We start from the raw sequence: 19,056 nt of genomic DNA on the forward strand, positions 1-19,056 counted from the left end.
TCCATCTGACTGTCTGAGTCAGTGTGTGCGCTCAGGCATCTGTGTGTCTCCGTCCCACCAGCACTTTCCCTCAGTGCTACCTCTTCGGTTGAAGAACTCCCGGGAATATTTTCCGGAGAGTGCAAAGTGCCGTGGAATAATGCCCAGCAGCTCAATGATGTGGGCTATATGGTCTACAGAGGAGAGAGGGAGAAAGGAGGAAGAGGAACACGAGGAGGAGGAGGAGGAAGAGGAGAGAGGAAGAAAGGAGGAAGAGGAACAGGGAAAGGAGGAAAAGGAGAGAGAGAAGAAAGGAGGACAAGGAACCGGAGAGGAGGGAATGGGAGATAAAAGAGAAGAAAGGAGGACAAGGAACCAGAGAGGAGGGAATGGGAGATAAAAGAGAAGAAAGGAGGACAAGGAACCGGAGAGGAGGGAATGGGAGATAAAAGAGAAGAAAGGATGACAAGGAACCGGAGAGGAGGGAATGGGAGATAAAAGAGAAGAAAGGAGGACAAGGAACCGGAGAGGAGGGAATGGGAGATAAAAGAGAAGAAAGGAGGACAAGGAACCGGAGAGGAGGGAATGGGAGATAAAAGAGAAGAAAGGAGGACAAGGAACCGGAGAGGAGGGAATGGGAGATAAAAGAGAAGAAAGGAGGACAAGGAACCGGAGAGGAGGGAATGGGAGATAAAAGAGAAGAAAGGAGGACAAGGAACCGGAGAGGAGGGAATGGGAGATAAAAGAGAAGAAAGGAGGACAAGGAACCCGGAGAGGAGGGAATGGGAGATAAAAGAGAAGAAAGGAGGACAAGGAACCGGAGAGGAGGGAATGGGAGATAAAAGAGAAGAAAGGAGGACAAGGAACCGGAGAGGAGGGAATGGGAGATAAAAGAGAAGAAAGGAGGACAAGGAACCGGAGAGGAGGGAATGGGAGATAAAAGAGAAGAAAGGAGGACAAGGAACCGGAGAGGAGGGAATGGGAGATAAAAGAGAAGAAAGGAGGACAAGGAACCGGAGAGGAGGGAATGGGAGATAAAAGAGAAGAAAGGAGGACAAGGAACCGGAGAGGAGGGAATGGGAGATAAAAGAGAAGAAAGGAGGACAAGGAACCGGAGAGGAGGGAATGGGAGATAAAAGAGAAGAAAGGAGGACAAGGAACCGGAGAGGAGGGAATGGGAGATAAAAGAGAAGAAAGGAGGACAAGCAAGGAAGGGAGAGGTAAGGGAAAGAAGGGGAAAGTGAAAAAGAGGTAGAGACAGAGAGCTCAGTGTTAGTGACCCTACATCAGAGGTGGTGAGATGGAGTAGAGAGTGCAGTGGGTTTGGAGTAGAGAAACATGCATCTATTATCTTTCAATCTGAGAGACTCATCACCAAATAATGGTCTGATTCTAACTGAACACAAATCAGTGGCTCTCATTGTCATCAATTAAGATATCATGGCAGTATCTGTTTATACATATTTACTACTTGCCATTTATATTGATAGTATGGTGAAATATGTATGGGGTCAAATGTGGGTGGCTGGACATCAGATCAACAGGAGGGTTGATGTGACACTGTGGGGTTGGGGTGGGTGGGGATTCAGACATGAGCCAGAATAGATGGGGTTTAGGGAGCGAGAAGGTGTGGATGTGAAGGTTTTAACAATGGCGCCAGTGGACATCGCTGCAAATTTTATGAACTCCTAACCAATTGTGCTATTGTGTGTGTTTTTTGTGTTATTTGTAACTTATTTTGTACATAATGTTTCTGCCACCGGCTCTTATGACCAAAAAGAGCTTCTGGATACCAGGACAGCGATTATTCACCTCGTACTGGACAAATACTTTTTCTTTAACGAGTTGGACATGAAGGATTTACTCCAGACACCCGACAAGGCCCAAATCCCCGTCATTCGCATGAAGAAGAGACAGAGTTATCGGGGACGTAGGCCGGGGTGCCTTATAAGGATCCGACGGCAAATGGGTAATCTGCCTCTACCATTAGTCCTATTAGCCAACGTACAATCACTGGATTACACAAATATCCTACCAACGGGACATTAAAAACTGTAATATCTTATATTTCACCGAGTCGTGGCTGAACAACGACTTGGATAACATAGAGCTAGTGGGGTTTTCGCGGCATCGGCAAGATAGAACAGCTGCCTCCGGTAAGACAAGGGGGGGGCGGTCTGTGTATATTTGTAAACAACAGCTGGTGCACGAAATCTAATATTAACGAAGTCTCAAAGTTTTGCTTGCCTGAGGTAGATTATCTCATGATAAGTTGTAGACCACACCATTTACCAAGAGAGTTTTCATCTATATTTTTCATAGCTGTCTATTTACCACCACAGAACTGTGGCACAGAACTGCTGGCACTAAGACCGCACTCAATGAGCTGTATAACGCCATAAGAAAACAGGAAAACGTTCGTTCAGAGGCGGCGCTCCTAGTGGCCGGGACTTTAATGCAGGGAAGCTTAAATCCGTTTTACCTCATTTCTACCAGTATGTTCAATGTGCAACCAGAGTGGGGAAAAAAAACTCTAGACCACCTTTACTCCACACACAGATGCATACAAAGCTCTCCCTCACCCTCCATTTGGCAAATCTGACCATAATTCTATCCTCCCGATTCCTGCTTACAAGCGAAAACTAAAGCAGGAAGCACCAGTGACTTGCTCAATACATAAGTGGTCAGATGACGCAGATGCTAAGTTACAGGACTGTTTTTCTAGCACAGACAGGAATATGTTCCGGGATTCCTCAGATGGCATTGAGGAGTACACCACGTCAGTCACTGGGTTTATCAATAAGTGCATCGATGACGTCGTCCCCACAGTGACTGTACGTACATACCCCAACCAGAAGACATGGACTACAGTTAACATCTGCACTGAGCTGCCGCTTTCAAGGAGCAGGACTTTAACACGGAAGCTTATAAGAAATCCCGCTATGGCCTCTGACGAACCATCAAACAGGCAAAGCTTCAATACAGGACTAAGATTGAATCGTACTACACCGGCTCCGACACCCGTCAGATGTGGCAGAACTTGCAAACTATTACAGACTACAAAGGGAAGCACAGCCGCGAGCTGCCCAGTAACACGCTCCTACCAGATGAGCTAAATAACTTCTAGGCTCACTTCTAGGTAAGCAACACTGAAGCATACATGACAGCATCAGCTGTTCTGGACGACTGTATGATCACGCTCTCCGTAGCCGATGTGAGAAAGACCTTTAAACAGGACAACATTCACAAGGCTGCAGGGCCAGACGGATTACCAGGACGTGTACTCCGAGCATTCGCAAATCAACTGGCAAGTGTCTTCACTGACATTTTCAACCTGTGCCCAAGAACACAAAGGTAACCTGCCTAAAGACTCACTCACATCTGTAGCCATGAAGTACTTTAAAAGGCTGGTCATGGCTCACATCAAACCATTACCCCAGAAACCCTAGACCCACTCAAATTTGCATACCGCCCCAACAGATCCACAGATGATGCAATCTATATTGCACTCCACACTTCCCTTTCCCACTTGGACAAAATGAACACCTACGTAAGAATGCTATTCATTGACTACAGCTCAGCGTTCAACACCATAGTGCCCTCAAAGTACATCACTAGGCTAAGGACCCTGGGACTATACCTCCCTCTGCAACTGGATCTGAGACTTCCTGACCGGCCGACCCCAGGTGGTAAGGGTAGGTAACAACACATTTGCCATGCTGATCCTCAACACAGGGGCCCCTCAGGGGTGCATGCTCAGTTTCCTCCTGTACTCCTTGTTCACCCATGACTGCATGGCCAGGAATGACTCCAACACCATCATTAAGTTGCCGATAACACAACAGTGGTAGGCCTGATCACCGACAACGATGAGACAGCCTATAGGGAGGAGGTCAGAGACCTGGCCGTGTGGTGCCAGGATAACAACATTTCCCTCAACGTGGTCAACACAAAGGAGATGATTGTGGACTACAGGAAAAGGAGGACCGAGCATGCCCCCATTCTCCTCGATGGGGCTGTAGTGGACCAGGTTGAGAGCTTCAAGTTCCTTGGTGTCCACATCACCAACAAACTATCATGGTCCAAACACACAAAGACAGTCGTGAAGATTGCACGACAATGCCTATTCACCCTCAGGAGACTGAAAAGATTTAGCATGGGTCCTCTGATCCTCAAAATGTTCTACAGCTGCACCATCGAGAGCATCCTGACTGGTTGCATCACTGCCTGGTATGGCAACTGCTCAGCTTCCGACCGCAAGGCACTACAGAGGGTAGTGAGTACGGCCCAGTACATCACTGGGGCCAAGCTTCCTGCCACCCAGGACCTCTATACCAGGCAGTGTCAGAGGAAAGCCCTAGAAATTGTCAGACTCCAGCCACCCTGGTCATAGACTGTTCTCTCTGCTACCGCACGGCAAGCGGTACTGGAGCACCAAGTCTTGGTCCAAATGGCTTCTTAACAGCTTCTACCCCCAAGCCATAAGACTCCTGAACAACTAATCAAAAGGATACCTGGACTATTTTTTATTTAACACTTATTTTTTATTAAAACTAGATTATTGGTTAAGGGCTGGTAAGTTAGCATTTCACCTGTTGTATTCGGCGCATGGGACAAATTACATTTGATTTGGGATGTGAATATGGGGATATGGAGAGTTTAGGGAGTGAGAAGGTGTAGATGTGAATATGGGGATATGGAGAGTTTAGGGAGTGAGAAGGTGTAGATGTGAATATGGGGATATGGAGAGTTTAGGGAGTGAGAAGGTGTGGATGTGAATATGGGGATATGGAGAGTTCAGGGAGTGAGAAGGTGTGGATGTGAATATGTGGATATGGAGAGTTTAGGGAGTGAGAAGGTGTGGATGTGAATATGGGGATAAGAAGAGTTTAGGCAGTGAGAAGGTGTGGATGTGAATATGGGGATAGGGAGAGTTTAGGGAGCAAGAAGGTGTGGATGTGAATATGGGGATATGGAGAGTTTAGGGAGTGAGAAGGTGTGGATGTGAATATGGGGATATGGAGAGTTTAGGGAGTGAAAAGGTGTGGATGTGAATATGGGGATAAGAAGAGTTTAGGCAGTGAGAAGGTGTGGATGTGAATATGGGGATAGGGAGAGTTTAGGGAGCAAGAAGGTGTGGATGTGAATATGGGGATATGGAGAGTTTAGGGAGTGAGAAGGTGTGGATGTGAATATGGGGATATGGAGAGTTTAGGGAGTGAAAAGGTGTGGATGTGAATATGGGGATATGGAGAGTTTAGGGAGTGAGAAGGTGTGGATGTGAATATGGGGATATGGAGAGTTTAGGCAGTGAGAAGGTGTGGATGTGAATATGGGGATATGGAGAGTTTAGGGAGTGAGAAGGTGTGGATGTGAATATGGGGATAGGGAGAGTTTAGGGAGTGAGAAGGTGTGAATATGGGGATAGGGAGAGTTTAGGGAGTGAGAAGGTGTGGATGTGAATATGGGGATAAGAAGAGTTTAGGCAGTGAGAAGGTGTGGATGTGAATATGGGGATAGGGAGAGTTTAGGGAGCAAGAAGGTGTGGATGTGAATATGGGGATATGGAGAGTTTAGGGAGTGAGAAGGTGTGGATGTGAATATGGGGATATGGAGAGTTTAGGGAGTGAAAAGGTGTGGATGTGAATATGGGGATATGGAGAGTTTAGGGAGTGAGAAGGTGTGGATGTGAATATGGGGATATGGAGAGTTTAGGCAGTGAGAAGGTGTGGATGTGAATATGGGGATATGGAGAGTTTAGGGAGTGAGAAGGTGTGGATGTGAATATGGGGATAGGGAGAGTTTAGGGAGTGAGAAGGTGTGAATATGGGGATAGGGAGAGTTTAGGGAGTGAGAAGGTGTGGATGTGAATATGGAGAGTTTAGGGAGTGAGAAGGTGTGGATGTGAATATGGGGATAGGGAGAGTTTAGGGACTGAGAAGGTGTGGATGTGAATATGGGGATAGGGAGAGTTTAGGGAGTGAGAAGGTGTGGATGTGAATATGGGGATAGGGAGAGTTTAGGGACTGAGAAGGTGTGGATGTGAATATGGGGATAGGGAGAGTTTAGGGAGCGAGAAGGTGTGGATGTGAATATGTGGATATGGAGAGTTTAGGGAGCGAGAAGGTGTGGATGTGAATATGGGGATAAGAAGAGTTTAGGGAGTGAGAAGGTATGGATGTGAATATGGGGATAAGAAGAGTTTATGGAGCGAGAAGGTGTGGATGTGAATACTGGGATAGGGTACGACAAGGTTTTAATGTGGGGATTGGATGAGTTAGGTCAGGTAAAGATGTTGAGTCAGGTATAGAATGTGAGGATAGATAAATAGATAATAGCAGATAGGGAAACTAGAAGGCACTATACTAAAATCTGCTGGACATCTTTAGTCCATGATTTGGGCCCATTGTTATAAAACAATTTACAATCAAGCTTTCATAATATCTACTACTACAGTGTATTACTATATATAACGTATCATCTAATTCAGTTGAGCAAATCTCACATGACAGTACAACAGTTGTACCTACACAATTACTCAGTCTAAACACATATTAACAACACAACGACACATATTAAACAGCTATTTCTACATCACTACATAGATAATCATGTACTACTGTGTTTAGTATGAGGCTGGTCTATTAGGAGAACAGTGTGTATAGACTCACCCTCATCCCTGGAGTAGTCCTCTCCAGAGTGAGGCTCAAACAGGTAGTCTCCTGTAGCCAGCTCAAACGCCTGCAGGACACAGACCGGATCGTGTCATCAGTCAGTACTGATGTGTGTTTGTGTGCACAGGCATGTGTGTGAGTGTGTGTGTTTGTGTGCTCACCATGCATGCGGTGCTCCAGATGTCAGCAGGAGTGCTGTACCCAGCTCCTATCAGGACCTCTATGGAGCGGTACTGTCTGGTTTGAATATCCTCTGTGAAGTGCTTGTGCTGAGAGACAGTGAGGAAGAGATAGGAGAGAGAGAGGATAAAGAGAGAGGAGGAAGGAGAAAGAGAGGAGAGAGAGGAGCGAGAGAAAGAAGAGAGAGAGGGGAAAGAGAAAGGAAGAGAAAGAGCGAGAGAAAGAGGAGAGAGAGGAGATGGATAAACTATACTGTACTGTATATTATGCATCTGTGTCTATTGCAAAACACCCATACACATACTGTGCACCAGGGCTCTCCATCTGTTCCTGGAGAACTACCGTCCAGTAGGTTTTCACTCCAACCCTAATCTAGCACACCTGATTCTAATAATTAGCTGGTTGAAAAGCTGAACCAGCTTAGTTACAACTGGGTTGGAGTGAAAACCTACAGGAGGGTAGCTCTCCAGGAAAAGGGTTTGAGAACCCTATACACAGTCATATACCTACACACACACACACAACTTACCACCCAGCAGGCGTTGCCCAGGTCAGCTATCTTGACTCGGAGTGTGTCAGCGTTGCGAGGGTCCAGGGGGTTGACCAGGAGGTCTGCTGCTTTGGCCTTGGCTAGAACTACATCATCTAGTTAGGATAAATGTGTTATTGTTGGGGAAAAGGTCAGGCAGCAGGCAGAGAATGTCCAGTACATGTGTCTCTATGACTTCATGTCAAGTCGAATCAAATCAAATGTGATACCTTACAGTGAAATGCTTACACATGAGCACCTAACCAACAATGCAGTTTTAAAAAATACAGATAAGAATAAGAAAAAAAAGTGACAAGTAATTAAAGAGCAACAGTAAAATAACAATAGCGAGAATATATACAGGGGGATACTGGTACAGAGTCAATGTGCTGGGGCACCGGTTAGTTGAGGTAATATGGACATGTAGGTAGAGTTATTAAAGTGACTATGCATAGATGATAACGACAGAGAGTAGCAGTGGTGTAAAAGGGGGGGGGGGCAATGCAAATAGTCTAGGTAGCCATTTGATTCGGTGCTCAGGAGTCTTATGGCTTTGAGGTAGAAGCTGTTTAGAAGCCTCTTGGACGTAGACTTGGTGCTCCGGTACCACTTGTCATGCGGTAGCAGAGAGAACAGTCTATGACCAGGGTGGCAGGAGTCTTTAACAATCTTTAGGGCCTTCCTCTGACACTGCCTGGTATAGAGGTCCTGGATGGCAGGAAGCTTGGCCCCGGTGATGTACTGGGCCATTCACACTACCCTCTGTAGTGCCTTGTGGTCGGAGGCCGAGCAGTTCTCCTACCAGGCAGTGATGCAACCAGTCAGGATGCTCTCGATGGTGCAGCTGTAGAACATTTTGAGGATCAGAGGACCCATGCTAAATCTTTTCAGTCTCCTGAGGGTGAATAGGCATTGTCGTGCAATCTTCACGACTGTCTTTGTGTGCTTGGACCATGCTAGTTTGTTGGTGATGTGGACACCAAGGAATTTGAAGCTCTCAACCTGCTCCACTGCAGCCTCGTCAATGAGAATGGGGGCATGCTCGGTCCTCTTTTTTCTGTAGTCCACAATCATCACGTTGAGAGAGAGGTTGTTATCCTGGCACCACATGGCCAGGTCTCGGACCTCCTCCCTATCGGCTGTCTCGTCGGTGATCAGGCCTACCACTGTTGTGTCATCGGCAAACTTGATGATGGTGTTAGAGTCGTGCCTGGCCGTGAAGGCATGAGTGAACAGGGAATACAGGAGGGGACTGAGCACGTACCCCTGAGGGGCCCTGTATTGAGGATCAGCGTGGTGGATGTGTTGTTACCTACCCTTACCACCTGGGGGCGGCCCGTCAGGAAGTCCAGGATCCAGTTGCAGAGGGAGGTGTTTAGTCCCAGGGTCCTTAGCTTATTGATTGAGCTTTGAGGGCACTATGGTGTTGAACGCTGAGTTGTAGTCAATGAATAGCACTCTCACATAGGTGTTCCTTTAGTCCAGGTAGGAAAGGGCAGTGTGGAGAGCAATAGAGATTGTATCATCTGTGGATCTGTTGGGGCGGTATGCAAATTGGAGTGGATTTCTGGGATAATGGTGTTGATGTGAGCCATGACCAGCCTTTCAAAGCACTTCATGGCTACAGACGTGAGTGCTGTGGGTCGGTAGTCATTTAGGAAGGTTACCTTAGTGTTCTTGGGCACAGGTACTATGGTGGTCTGCTTAAAACATGTTGGTATTACAGACTCGAACAGGGAGATGTAAGTGAAGGCACATGCTCGCAGTACACGTCCTGGTAATCTGTCTGTCCCTGCGGACTTGTGAATGTTGAGCTGTTTAAAGGTCTTTCTCACATCGGCTGCGAAGAGCGTTATCACATAGTCTTTCGGGAACAGCTGATGCTCTCATGCATGTTTTAGTGTTATTTGCCGCGAAGCGAGCATATTAGTACTGTAGTTTAGCTCATCTGGTAGTCTTGTGTCACTGGGCAGCTCTCGGCTGTGCTTCCCTTTGTAGCCTGGTTGGCAAGGGCATAGTGGGATTTCTTATAAGCTTCCGGGTTGCTCCTTGAAAGCGGCAGCTCTAGTCTTTAGCTCAATGCGGATGTTAACTGTAATCCATGGCTTCTGGTTGGGGTATGTACTGGAGTTCGACCGATTAATCGGAATGGCCGAATTAGGGACGATTTCAAGTTCATAACATTTGGAAATCAGTATTTTTGGACACTGATTGGCCAATTTTTAAATGTTTTTTTTTTACATCTTTATTTAATCTTTATTTAACTAGGCAAGTCAGTTGAGAACACATTCTTATTTTCAATGACGGCCTAGGAACGGTGGGTTAACTTCCTTGTTCAGGGGCAGAACGACAGATTTTTACCTTGTCAGCTCAGGGATTCAATCTTGCAACCTTACAGTTAACTAGTCCAACGCTCTAACCACCTGCCTCTCATTACACACCACGAGGAGCCTGCCTGTTACGCGAATGCAGTAAGCCAAGGTAAGTTGCTAGCTAGCATTAAACTTATCTTATAAAAAACAATCAATCAATCAATCATAATCACTAGTTAACTACACATGGTTGATGATATTACTAGTTTATCTAGCGTGTCCTGCGTTGCTTATAATCGATGCGGTGCGTATCATTGCTCCAATGTGTACCTAACCATAAACATCAATGCCTTTCTTAAAATCAATACACAGAAGTATATGTTTTTAAACCTGCATATTTAGCTGAAAGAAATCCAGGTTAGCAGGCAATTTTAACCAGGTGAAATTGTGTCACTTCTCTTGCATTCATTGCACGCAGTCGGTGTATATGAAACAGTTTGGGCCGCCTAATTTGCCAGAATTTTACGTAATTATGACATAACATTGAAGGTTGTGCAATGTAACAGGAATATTTAGACTTATGGATGCCACCCGTTAGATAAAATACGGAACGGTTCCGTATTTCACTGAAAGAATAAACGTCTTGTTTTCGAGATGATAGTTTCCGGATTCGACCATATTAATGACCTAAGGCTCGTATTTCTGTGTGTTATCAAGTTATAACTAAGTCTATGATTTGATAGAGCAGTCTGACTGAGCGATGGTAGGCACCAGCAGGCTCGTAAGCATTCATTCAAACAGCACTTTTGTGCGTTTGCCAGCAGCTGTTTATGACTTCAAGCCTATCAACTCCTGAGATGAGGCTGGTGTAACCGATGTGAAATGGCTAGCTAGTTAGCGGGGTGCGCGCTAATAGCGTTTCAAACGTCACTTGCTCTGAGACTTGGAGTGGTTGTTCCCCTTGCTCTGCATGGGTAACACTGCTTCGAGGGTGGCTGTTGTCGATGTGTTCCTGGTTCGAGCCCAGGTAGGAGCGAGGAGAGGGATGGAAGCTCTACTGTTACACTGGCAATACTAAAGTGCCTATAAGAACATCCAATAATCAAAGGTTAATGAAATACAAATGGTATAGAGAGAAATAGTCCTATAATTCCTATAATAACTACGACCTAAAACTTCTTACCTGGGAATATTGAAGACTCCTGTTAAAAGGAACCACCAGCTTTCATATGTTGTCATGTTCTGAGCAAGGAACTTAAACGTTAGCTTTCTTACATAGCACATATTGCACTTTTACTTTCTTCTCCAACACTTTGTTTTTGCATTATTTAAACCAAATTGAACATGTTTCATTATTTATTTGAGGCTAAATAGATTTTATTGATGTATTATATTAAGTTAAAATAAGTGTTAATTCAGTATTGTTGTAATTGTCATTATAACAACAACAAAAAAATTATCGGTATCGGCGTTGAAAAATCATAATCGGTCGACCTCTAGTATGTACCTTCGGTCACTGTGGGGACGACGTCAACCATGCACTTATTTATAAAGCCATTGACTGACATGGTGTACTCCTCAATGCCATCTGAAGAATCCCGGAACATATTCCTGTCTGTGCTATCAAAACAGTCCTGTAGCTTAGCATCTGCTTCATCTGACCACATTTTTATTGATCTAGTCACTGGTGATTCCTGCTTTAATTTTAGCTTGTAAGCAGGAATCTGGAGGATAGAATTATGGTCAGATTTGCCAAATGGAGGGTGAGGGAGAGCTTTGTATGCATCTCTGTGTGTGGAGTATAGGTAGTCCAGAGTTGTTTTTCCTCTCGTTGCACATTTAACATGCTGATAGAAATTTGGTAAAACGGATTTAAGTTTCCTTGCATTAAAGTCCCCGGCTACTAGGAGCGCAGCCTCTGGGTGAGCGTTTTCTTGTTTGCTTATGGCGGAATACAGCTCATTCAATGCTGTCATAGTGCCAGCCTCCGTCTGTGGTGGTATGTAAAACAGCTATGAAAAATACAGTTGAAAACTCTCTAGGTAGATAGTGTGGTCTACAGCGTATCATGAGATACTGTATCATAGGCGAGCAATAGCTCAAGACTTCCATAGATATCGTGCACCAGCTGTTGTTTACAAAAATACATAGTCTGCCGCCCCTTGTCTTACCAGACACCGCTGTTCTATCCTGAAGGTACGGCGTATATCTAGCCAGCTGTATGTTGATAGTGTCGACGTTCAGCCACGACTCCGTGAAGCATAAGATATTACAGTTTTGAATGTAATTTAATTGATTGCGTAGGTATTCTCCAAATATTGCATGTTTGCTAGCAGAATGGAAGGAAGTGGGGGTTTATTCGATCACCTATGAATTCTCAGAAGGCAGCTCGCCCTCCGGCACTTTTTCTCTGCCTCCTCTTCAAGCAAATCACAGGGATCTGGGCCTGTTCCCGAGAAAGCAGTAAATTGTTTGCGTAGAACTCGTCAGACTCTGAGGTCCAGAAGTTATTTTCGGTCATAAGAGATGGTAGCGGCAACATAATATATATTTTTTTAAATGTACAAGTTACAAACAATGCAAATAAACTAACAAAAAAACACAATCTGTTGGGGACACACTTCGCTACCTCCTCCCCCACACGAGAAGGCCTTCTTCTCCCGTGCCATTTTAGCTGTATATGCATATCTGTGTCTATGCATGTGGGTGAAAGAGTGAAAGAGAGAGAAAAATAGAGAGAAAGGAGAAATATCTCACCTTTAGGCGTGTCCCCAGTGCTTGAGGACGACACAGTACGACTGCGGTCTGCAGTGGGGCTGTGAGGGGATGTCCTGGACCCCGGTTGACCAGCTTCACCCACTGTGACGGGGCTACCCGGGTCAGGGTCCAGAGGCAGGTCAGGGAAGCGTGGCGCCGTGCCCCTGTGGCGCTGCGCCCCGTTGGTCAGGCTCGGCGTGACCACCTCGCCATTGAAGAGCTCGTAGGAGGAGCTGAGGGAGCTTTGATCCCTGTCCGTGCAGCTGATCTCTGACTCTACCAGGGGGCAGTGCAGAGGGATGGGGGAGGAGTTAGGGGCTGGGGGGTTGGCTCTGGGACATCTCTCCCTGTCCCTCTCCTCACCCCCTAGGAGGACATGGCCATTGGTTTTGGTGGTGTTGTTGTTGTGTCCCATGGTGGTGGAGATGGAGTTAGTGAGGTCGTCAGCGCCTGTTTCTGTTTCATCAGCATCGTCGTCTTCATCATCATCGTCATCATCATCATCGTCGTCGTCATCGTCGTCCTCCTCCTCCTCTTCCTCTTTGTCCTTTTCCTGCTCCTTGGTCTCCTCACCCTTCACCTCCTCCTCTGTTCTTGGTTCCTCTTTCTCATCTTTTTCGGCAGGAGCTGTAACCAAGTCCTCTTCATCGTCATCCTCTTCTTCCCCATCTTCCTCCTCCACCTCCTCATTGTCATTCTCTTCCTTAACCTCCTCTTTCTCCCCCTTCTCCCCCTCTCCCTCTGGGTTCGCGGTAGCTCCGTTGCCATCCCCAGGTGTAGTGGTGGTGGGTGTGGGATTCTGTGTCTCGGTCTCTGGGGTAGTGCTGGGGGTGGGCTCCCCCTCTGGCCCTGCTGCTGCCTCTGGGGTGGGGGGCACCTCTGACTGCTCCTGAGGTGTGGCTGCACCTGAAAGACAGGGGGAGAGAAAGAGTGGAGGAGTGAAAAAGAGAGAAGGGAGAGAGGGAGAGAGAGGGGGTGGGAGGAAAGCGAGAGCTTGGGTTAGACTGTAGTTGTTTATGAATCCGCCTTGCATTTCTCCCACGCAGTACACTCTAAAACAATTCAGGGTTGTTTGGATGACCCAACTACTGGGTTACAGGCATTAGGTCACTTAGTTATTAAAAAAAAAATTAAGAGCAAGGTTGTGTTGTTGATGCTGGGTTTATTCTGGGTTAGTGAGTTACGACCCAGCGGGTCAGATCAGAAGACTGGAGCCGTGGCTTAATAGGGCCATGCTTTCCGGTAGGGCCATGCTTTTTTCTTCAATTAAATTTACTCTCACGGGTGGCCAAAAATTATTAAAAGCCACGGCCCTAATAGGCCAAACCTCTTGAAAATAACCTATGAATTACATTAAAAAAGACTCAGGTGCTGGGTTAACCCAACACGAAAGTGAACAGAAACCCAATTGATGATTAAATTAACCCATTAACTGGCTGGGTAAAAATAACCCAGCATGTGTTTTGTCCAATATTTACCCAGCACTGGGTTACCAAATAAACCAAATGTTGTTGTTTTTAACCCAGCACCTTTTAGAGTGTTGGCCTAGTGTGGGTGGAGAGGTTGGAGGATGGCTCGTCCTCCTCCAGTTCTCCATTCAATTCTATTCACTCTCAGCTTGGTACAGAACTCTATCCACACAGCTCTGACACACATACACACACAATGGAATGAGTGAATAACCAACACATTGAGTGAATGAGTATAAAACCATCACCACCACCACCACACTGATTTACAATCAAACCATGTAACTCACAGGTGTGATTGGTTAGCCTGGTTGGCCTCTCCCTCTCTGTCTCCCCTTCCTCCTCCTCATCTCCATCCTCTTCATCGTAATCATCGTCGTCGTCATCACTCTCGCCCAGTGCAACGGCGGGCCCCAGTGCCGCGTTGCGGGGTGTGTGTTTTGGAGAGTGTGTGTCCCCCTCACCATCGGGGCCCTCTGTGGCCCTCTGTTTCTCAGCCTCTTTCTCCAGGGCCTCGATCTCCCGCATGCGTATCTCCAACAGCTCGGTCTGACGCTTCTGTTTTTTCTTCAGCTTCTTCTTCTTGTTCTTAGAGATCTTCCCCACCTAGAGAAGAGGAGAGAGGAGGAGGAAGAGTCTATTAAGGTCACTGATGTACAACGACCTATGGGCTGAGTGACTAGAATTAGATAGAAAACATTGTATATTCTGCTCTGAGATTTATACAGAACATTGTGGTACTCACCGGTTTGGCCTGTGGTGCTGTGCTGACTGTTGGGATGAAACAGAGTCAGAGTCAGGAGAAAGTTCACCTTCAAACATATCATCCCTACAAAGTCCTATAATAATAATATATACCCCTGAATAAGATAACACCCCATTCAATTATTTATACACTCTTATAGACTTCATACAGAATCTTTATTTATACCCTCTTATAGACTTCATACAGAATCTTTATTTATACCCTCTTATAGACTTCATACAGAATCTTTGGATGAACTGTGAGTTGAATGGAGGATTTAATCAAAGTCATTTCAGACAGCTTTATTCCCTTTTCCTAGATTCATAGAAATCAACCCTTTTCTCCATGTGTTACGCAATGCCCACATACATATCAGTCATCATCATTCCAGCCTGACTCATAGGTGTGTGAGCAGTATGAGGATGTCTGGAACAATACTGATTTCTGAGGAAAAGTCAGTCACGGAATTACCGTTAATTACAGAGGGTTCCTGTTGGTTGAGCTGAATGTGTTTGACAGACAGCTCATGGAGGGGTTCATGAGGAGTTCATGAGGGGTCAAGACCCCTTGCTTTGACTAAATTCGTGTGATGTCGAGACTACTTGACCCCTGACTTCCAGGGCACACACGTGACAGGACCAACAAGTAGTAAAGTTTCAGGGAGAAGTTGAAGGAACATAGGCCAAGACAATAGGGAAGTGTGTGCTGGCCAGATAAGAATGCTTAAACTCTCTGCTTCCACCCTTTCCTCCTTGCTAAAGGCACGTTTCCGTGATCACTCTCACAAACATCTAGCTTTTAGTGGAGCCACAAGCACTCAAGCAATCTCTGTGCCTATCAAATCAAACTAGGAGAGAGCTCTCACCAAATTGATTGGTTGGCTCAGGCTGGCAAGCTGAAGCAACAAACTAAGAGACCGCCCAACTGATTGATTCATCTGATTGATTCATAGATTCCTTAATGGTGTGACCGCTGTACTGATACACAGCAGGACACTCCAGTTATCAGAACTGCCGATGGATTCATCTACTGCTAATAGGATAGAAGAGAGACTTCCCTACACTAGCATTAGACCTTGTCTTTAAGTAAGCAATTGGTCATAAGAATCAAACAGTTCATGATGAATTACTCTCATACCTCCTCTACAAAGAGCGCACTGTACCGATTCAACTAAGACTGAACCTCAAGTCAAGCAGCGAAAGATCTCTCTACACAGGTTTAGGGTAAAACAGTCCTAAGTACTCCTTTAAAATATATCTGACAGGCTTTATTCACTATTCACTGTTGGACTCCCAAAACACTTCAGTTTGAAATTAGGAGAAGGCTACAATAACTAACTATTTGGATAACGCTTAGGGATAGGGATAGTTCACCTTCAAATTTTGTCAGATGGCTTAGGAAAAACAGATTTTGGGTGATAATGATTATTTTAACCCTGTTATTTTCTTCTACAGACAGTGAGTTAGCGGGTGAGGTGGTCTGTACCCTACCTGCAGATCCAGAGGGCGGGGGCGCCCCAGCCTTCTGCCACTCTGTGGCCTCCGCGGCCATGCGGCGGACAAACGCATCGTCCACACACATCAGGATGTTCTCCGGCTTGATGTCTGTGTGGATGATCTTACACTTGCTGTGGAGGTAGTCCAAGCCCTGCAGAACCTACATGAACACAGGAACACAAGCATGCACAAATGCGCACACACACACACACACAAACACACACACAAACACACACACACACACACACACACACACACACACACACACACACACACACACACACACACACACAAACACACACACACACACACACACACACACACAAACACACACACACACACACACACAAACACACACAAACACACACACACACAAACACACACACACACAAACACACACACACACACAAACACACACACACACACACACACACACACACACACACACACACACACACACACACACACACACACACACACACACACACAAACACAGACACACGTGTAAGCAAACACAAACAAACACAAACAAATCCCAGATGAAACACCACTGATGCTCTCACAACGCTAAATGAACCATTCCTTTGATCTTAGTCATCCTTCATCGGGGACAAGGCTGCTGTTGTTGTTTTGTTTGGTGTGTGTGTGTGTTTGCCAGTGTTTGATTTTAGGGACTTTTGTATTGAAGTTGAGAGCAGTTTCTATTCATCTTCAGTGGGCTTTTCAAGTGGGAGGCAGCAGAGATGAACAGATAACATTAATTCACATGCTGCTCTGCCCTGGTCTTCAGGGTGAAGGCCTTGTGAAGTCAACAACATGTATTGTACTGGACTGGACTGGCCTGCAGTAGTGCCTCTGGCTGGCAATATCACTTCTCTTCCTCTCATTGTTGGTGCTAATAAAGAGTGTTTATGGAAGTGAAAGTGATGTGTGTATGTGAATGTGTCAATGAGTCAAGTAAGTTTGTGAGTTTGTGCCCGTTCGTGCATGAATGCGTGAGTGTGTGTTAGTGCTTTTTAAGGTCTGTTCGGTTTCGGTTAGATTATTTACAAAATAGTCACGGTTTTGGATTAATATGATTTTTTCTTTGAAACATTAAAGGCACTATGCATTATGTGGGTTGAATACTGTGACAACACAGGATAAAACAATGAATACATGTCCTATGACAGTAGTGATGCCCAATACTGGTTATCACTTATTAACCATCATTTATTCACATTACTTTAAAATAATATGTATGTTGTGTATATCCCTCCAGTGGTGTGGGGGCTGTGCTTTGGCAAAGTGGGTGGGGTTATATCCTGCCTGTTTGGCCCTGTCCGGGGGTATCTTCGGACGGGGCCACAGTGTCTCCCGACCCCTCCTCTCTCAGCCTCCAGTATTTATGCTGCTGTAGTTTAAGTGTCGGGGGGCTAAGGTCAGTCTGTTATATCTGGAGTATTTCTCCTGTCTTATCCAGTGTCCTGTGTGAATTTAAGTATGCTCTCTCCAATTCTCATTCTCTCTCTCTCTCTCTCTCTCTCTCTCTCTCAGTACCTGAGGCCTAGGACCATGCCTCAGGACTACCTGGCATGATGACTCCTTGCTGTCCCCAGTCCACCTGTCCGTGCTGCTGCTCCAGTTTCAACCGTTCTGCCTGCGGCTATGGAACCCTGACCTGTTCACCGGAAGTGCTACCTGTCCCAGACCTGCTGTTTTCAACTCTCTAGAGACAGCTGGAGCGGTAGAGATACTCTTAATGATCGGCTATGAAAAGCCAACTCACATTTACTCCTGAGGTGCTGACTTGCTGCACCCTCGACAACCACTGTGATGATTATTATTTGACCATGCTGGTCATTTATGAACATTTGAACATCTTGGCCATGTTCTGTTATAATCTCCACCCGGCACAGCCAGAAGAGGACTGGCCACCCCTCATAGCCTGGTTCCTCTCTAGGTTTCTTCCTAGGTTTTGGCCTTTCTAGGGAGTCTTTCCTAGCCACCGTGCTTCTACACCTGCATTGCTTGCTGTTTGGGGTTTTAGGCTGGGTTTCTGTGCAGCACTTTGAGATATCAGCTGATCTAAATTTGTATTAAATTTGTATTATATTTGTTTATTTGATTAATTTATTATTTCATTTCAATTCATCTCTAGAGATGTTGCCTATGCTGTCTGACAAAATCCCTATTTTAGTATTTCTTCAAAGTAAATAAGACATACTTTTATGACTGCTGAATACCAAATATCAATCACTTCGATCATTGACTTTCAGGTAGAGATACATCGCGAAGCAACTGCACTCTATCCCTCTCTCGTGTTCTACTGTCCATTCTCTCCCTTCCATGTCTGCCCCACACAGACCAGACAAGTAGGTGGTCACCGCTCAGCACTAGCGTGTGTGGCATACCTGTTTGATAATACTCTTAACACAGGGAAGAGGAAGGCCCTGGTAGTTGGACTTGATGATCCACTTTAGAAGGTGGTGTCCGAGAACCTCAAACACCATACACACATCTGGGACAGCTGGTCAAGGAGGACCACAGTTTCATCACTGAGATACATATGCAGATATAAAGAGCATATAAGTATACACACACATCCACACACACCCTCTGTAGACAAGGATACGTATTCCGTTGATTCCAGAGATCTTGAAGTCATCTATCAGCTGAACCACCATTTCTTTGTTTTGGTCAGAGGGGTCACTCTCTCTCACCTGGAGATGAACGACAAACAATAGAGAGATCAGGACAGAGGGTGGGAGAGAGGTGTGCGAGGCATGGGGAAACGAAACACACACACACCCAGAGTCACTACTCACACATCTGAGCAGTTTGATCTCATCCAAGGCTGTCTCTGTGTAATGCTGTGCACTCTTCACCACCTTCATCGCCACAAAGTTCTTCACCCTGAAACAAGAAACACATAA

General features: G+C 45.7%; 1 protein-coding gene across 6 annotated transcripts in view; it reads right to left on the reverse strand.

Moving 5' to 3' along the window:
• Positions 1–19,056, reverse strand: part of LOC109897832 (SRSF protein kinase 2) — a 97,588-nt gene that overhangs the window by 4,929 nt on the left and 73,603 nt on the right. For 4 of the 6 annotated variants that reach the window (XM_031833223.1, XM_031833220.1, XM_031833224.1 and 1 more), the window contains 10 exons: positions 18,949–19,036; positions 18,756–18,843; positions 18,535–18,641; positions 16,136–16,301; positions 14,646–14,671; positions 14,191–14,506; positions 12,432–13,337; positions 7,363–7,478; positions 6,815–6,922; positions 6,651–6,720 (listed from right to left, as the gene is read on the reverse strand). In XM_031833223.1, the coding sequence (XP_031689083.1) occupies positions 6,651–6,720; positions 6,815–6,922; positions 7,363–7,478; positions 12,432–13,337; positions 14,191–14,506; positions 14,646–14,671; positions 16,136–16,301; positions 18,535–18,641; positions 18,756–18,843; positions 18,949–19,036 (1,991 nt within the window). Of the gene's footprint in view, positions 1–80; positions 174–6,650; positions 6,721–6,814; positions 6,923–7,362; positions 7,479–12,431; positions 13,338–14,190; positions 14,507–14,645; positions 14,672–16,135; positions 16,302–18,534; positions 18,642–18,755; positions 18,844–18,948; positions 19,037–19,056 lie in introns of all 6 variants that reach the window. The other 2 variants (XM_031833219.1, XM_031833221.1) reach the window with 1 other exon arrangement.

The sequence above is a fragment of the Oncorhynchus kisutch genome, linkage group LG10, assembly GCF_002021735.2.
Source record: "Oncorhynchus kisutch isolate 150728-3 linkage group LG10, Okis_V2, whole genome shotgun sequence".
Classification (NCBI taxonomy): Eukaryota; Metazoa; Chordata; class Actinopteri; order Salmoniformes; family Salmonidae; genus Oncorhynchus; species Oncorhynchus kisutch.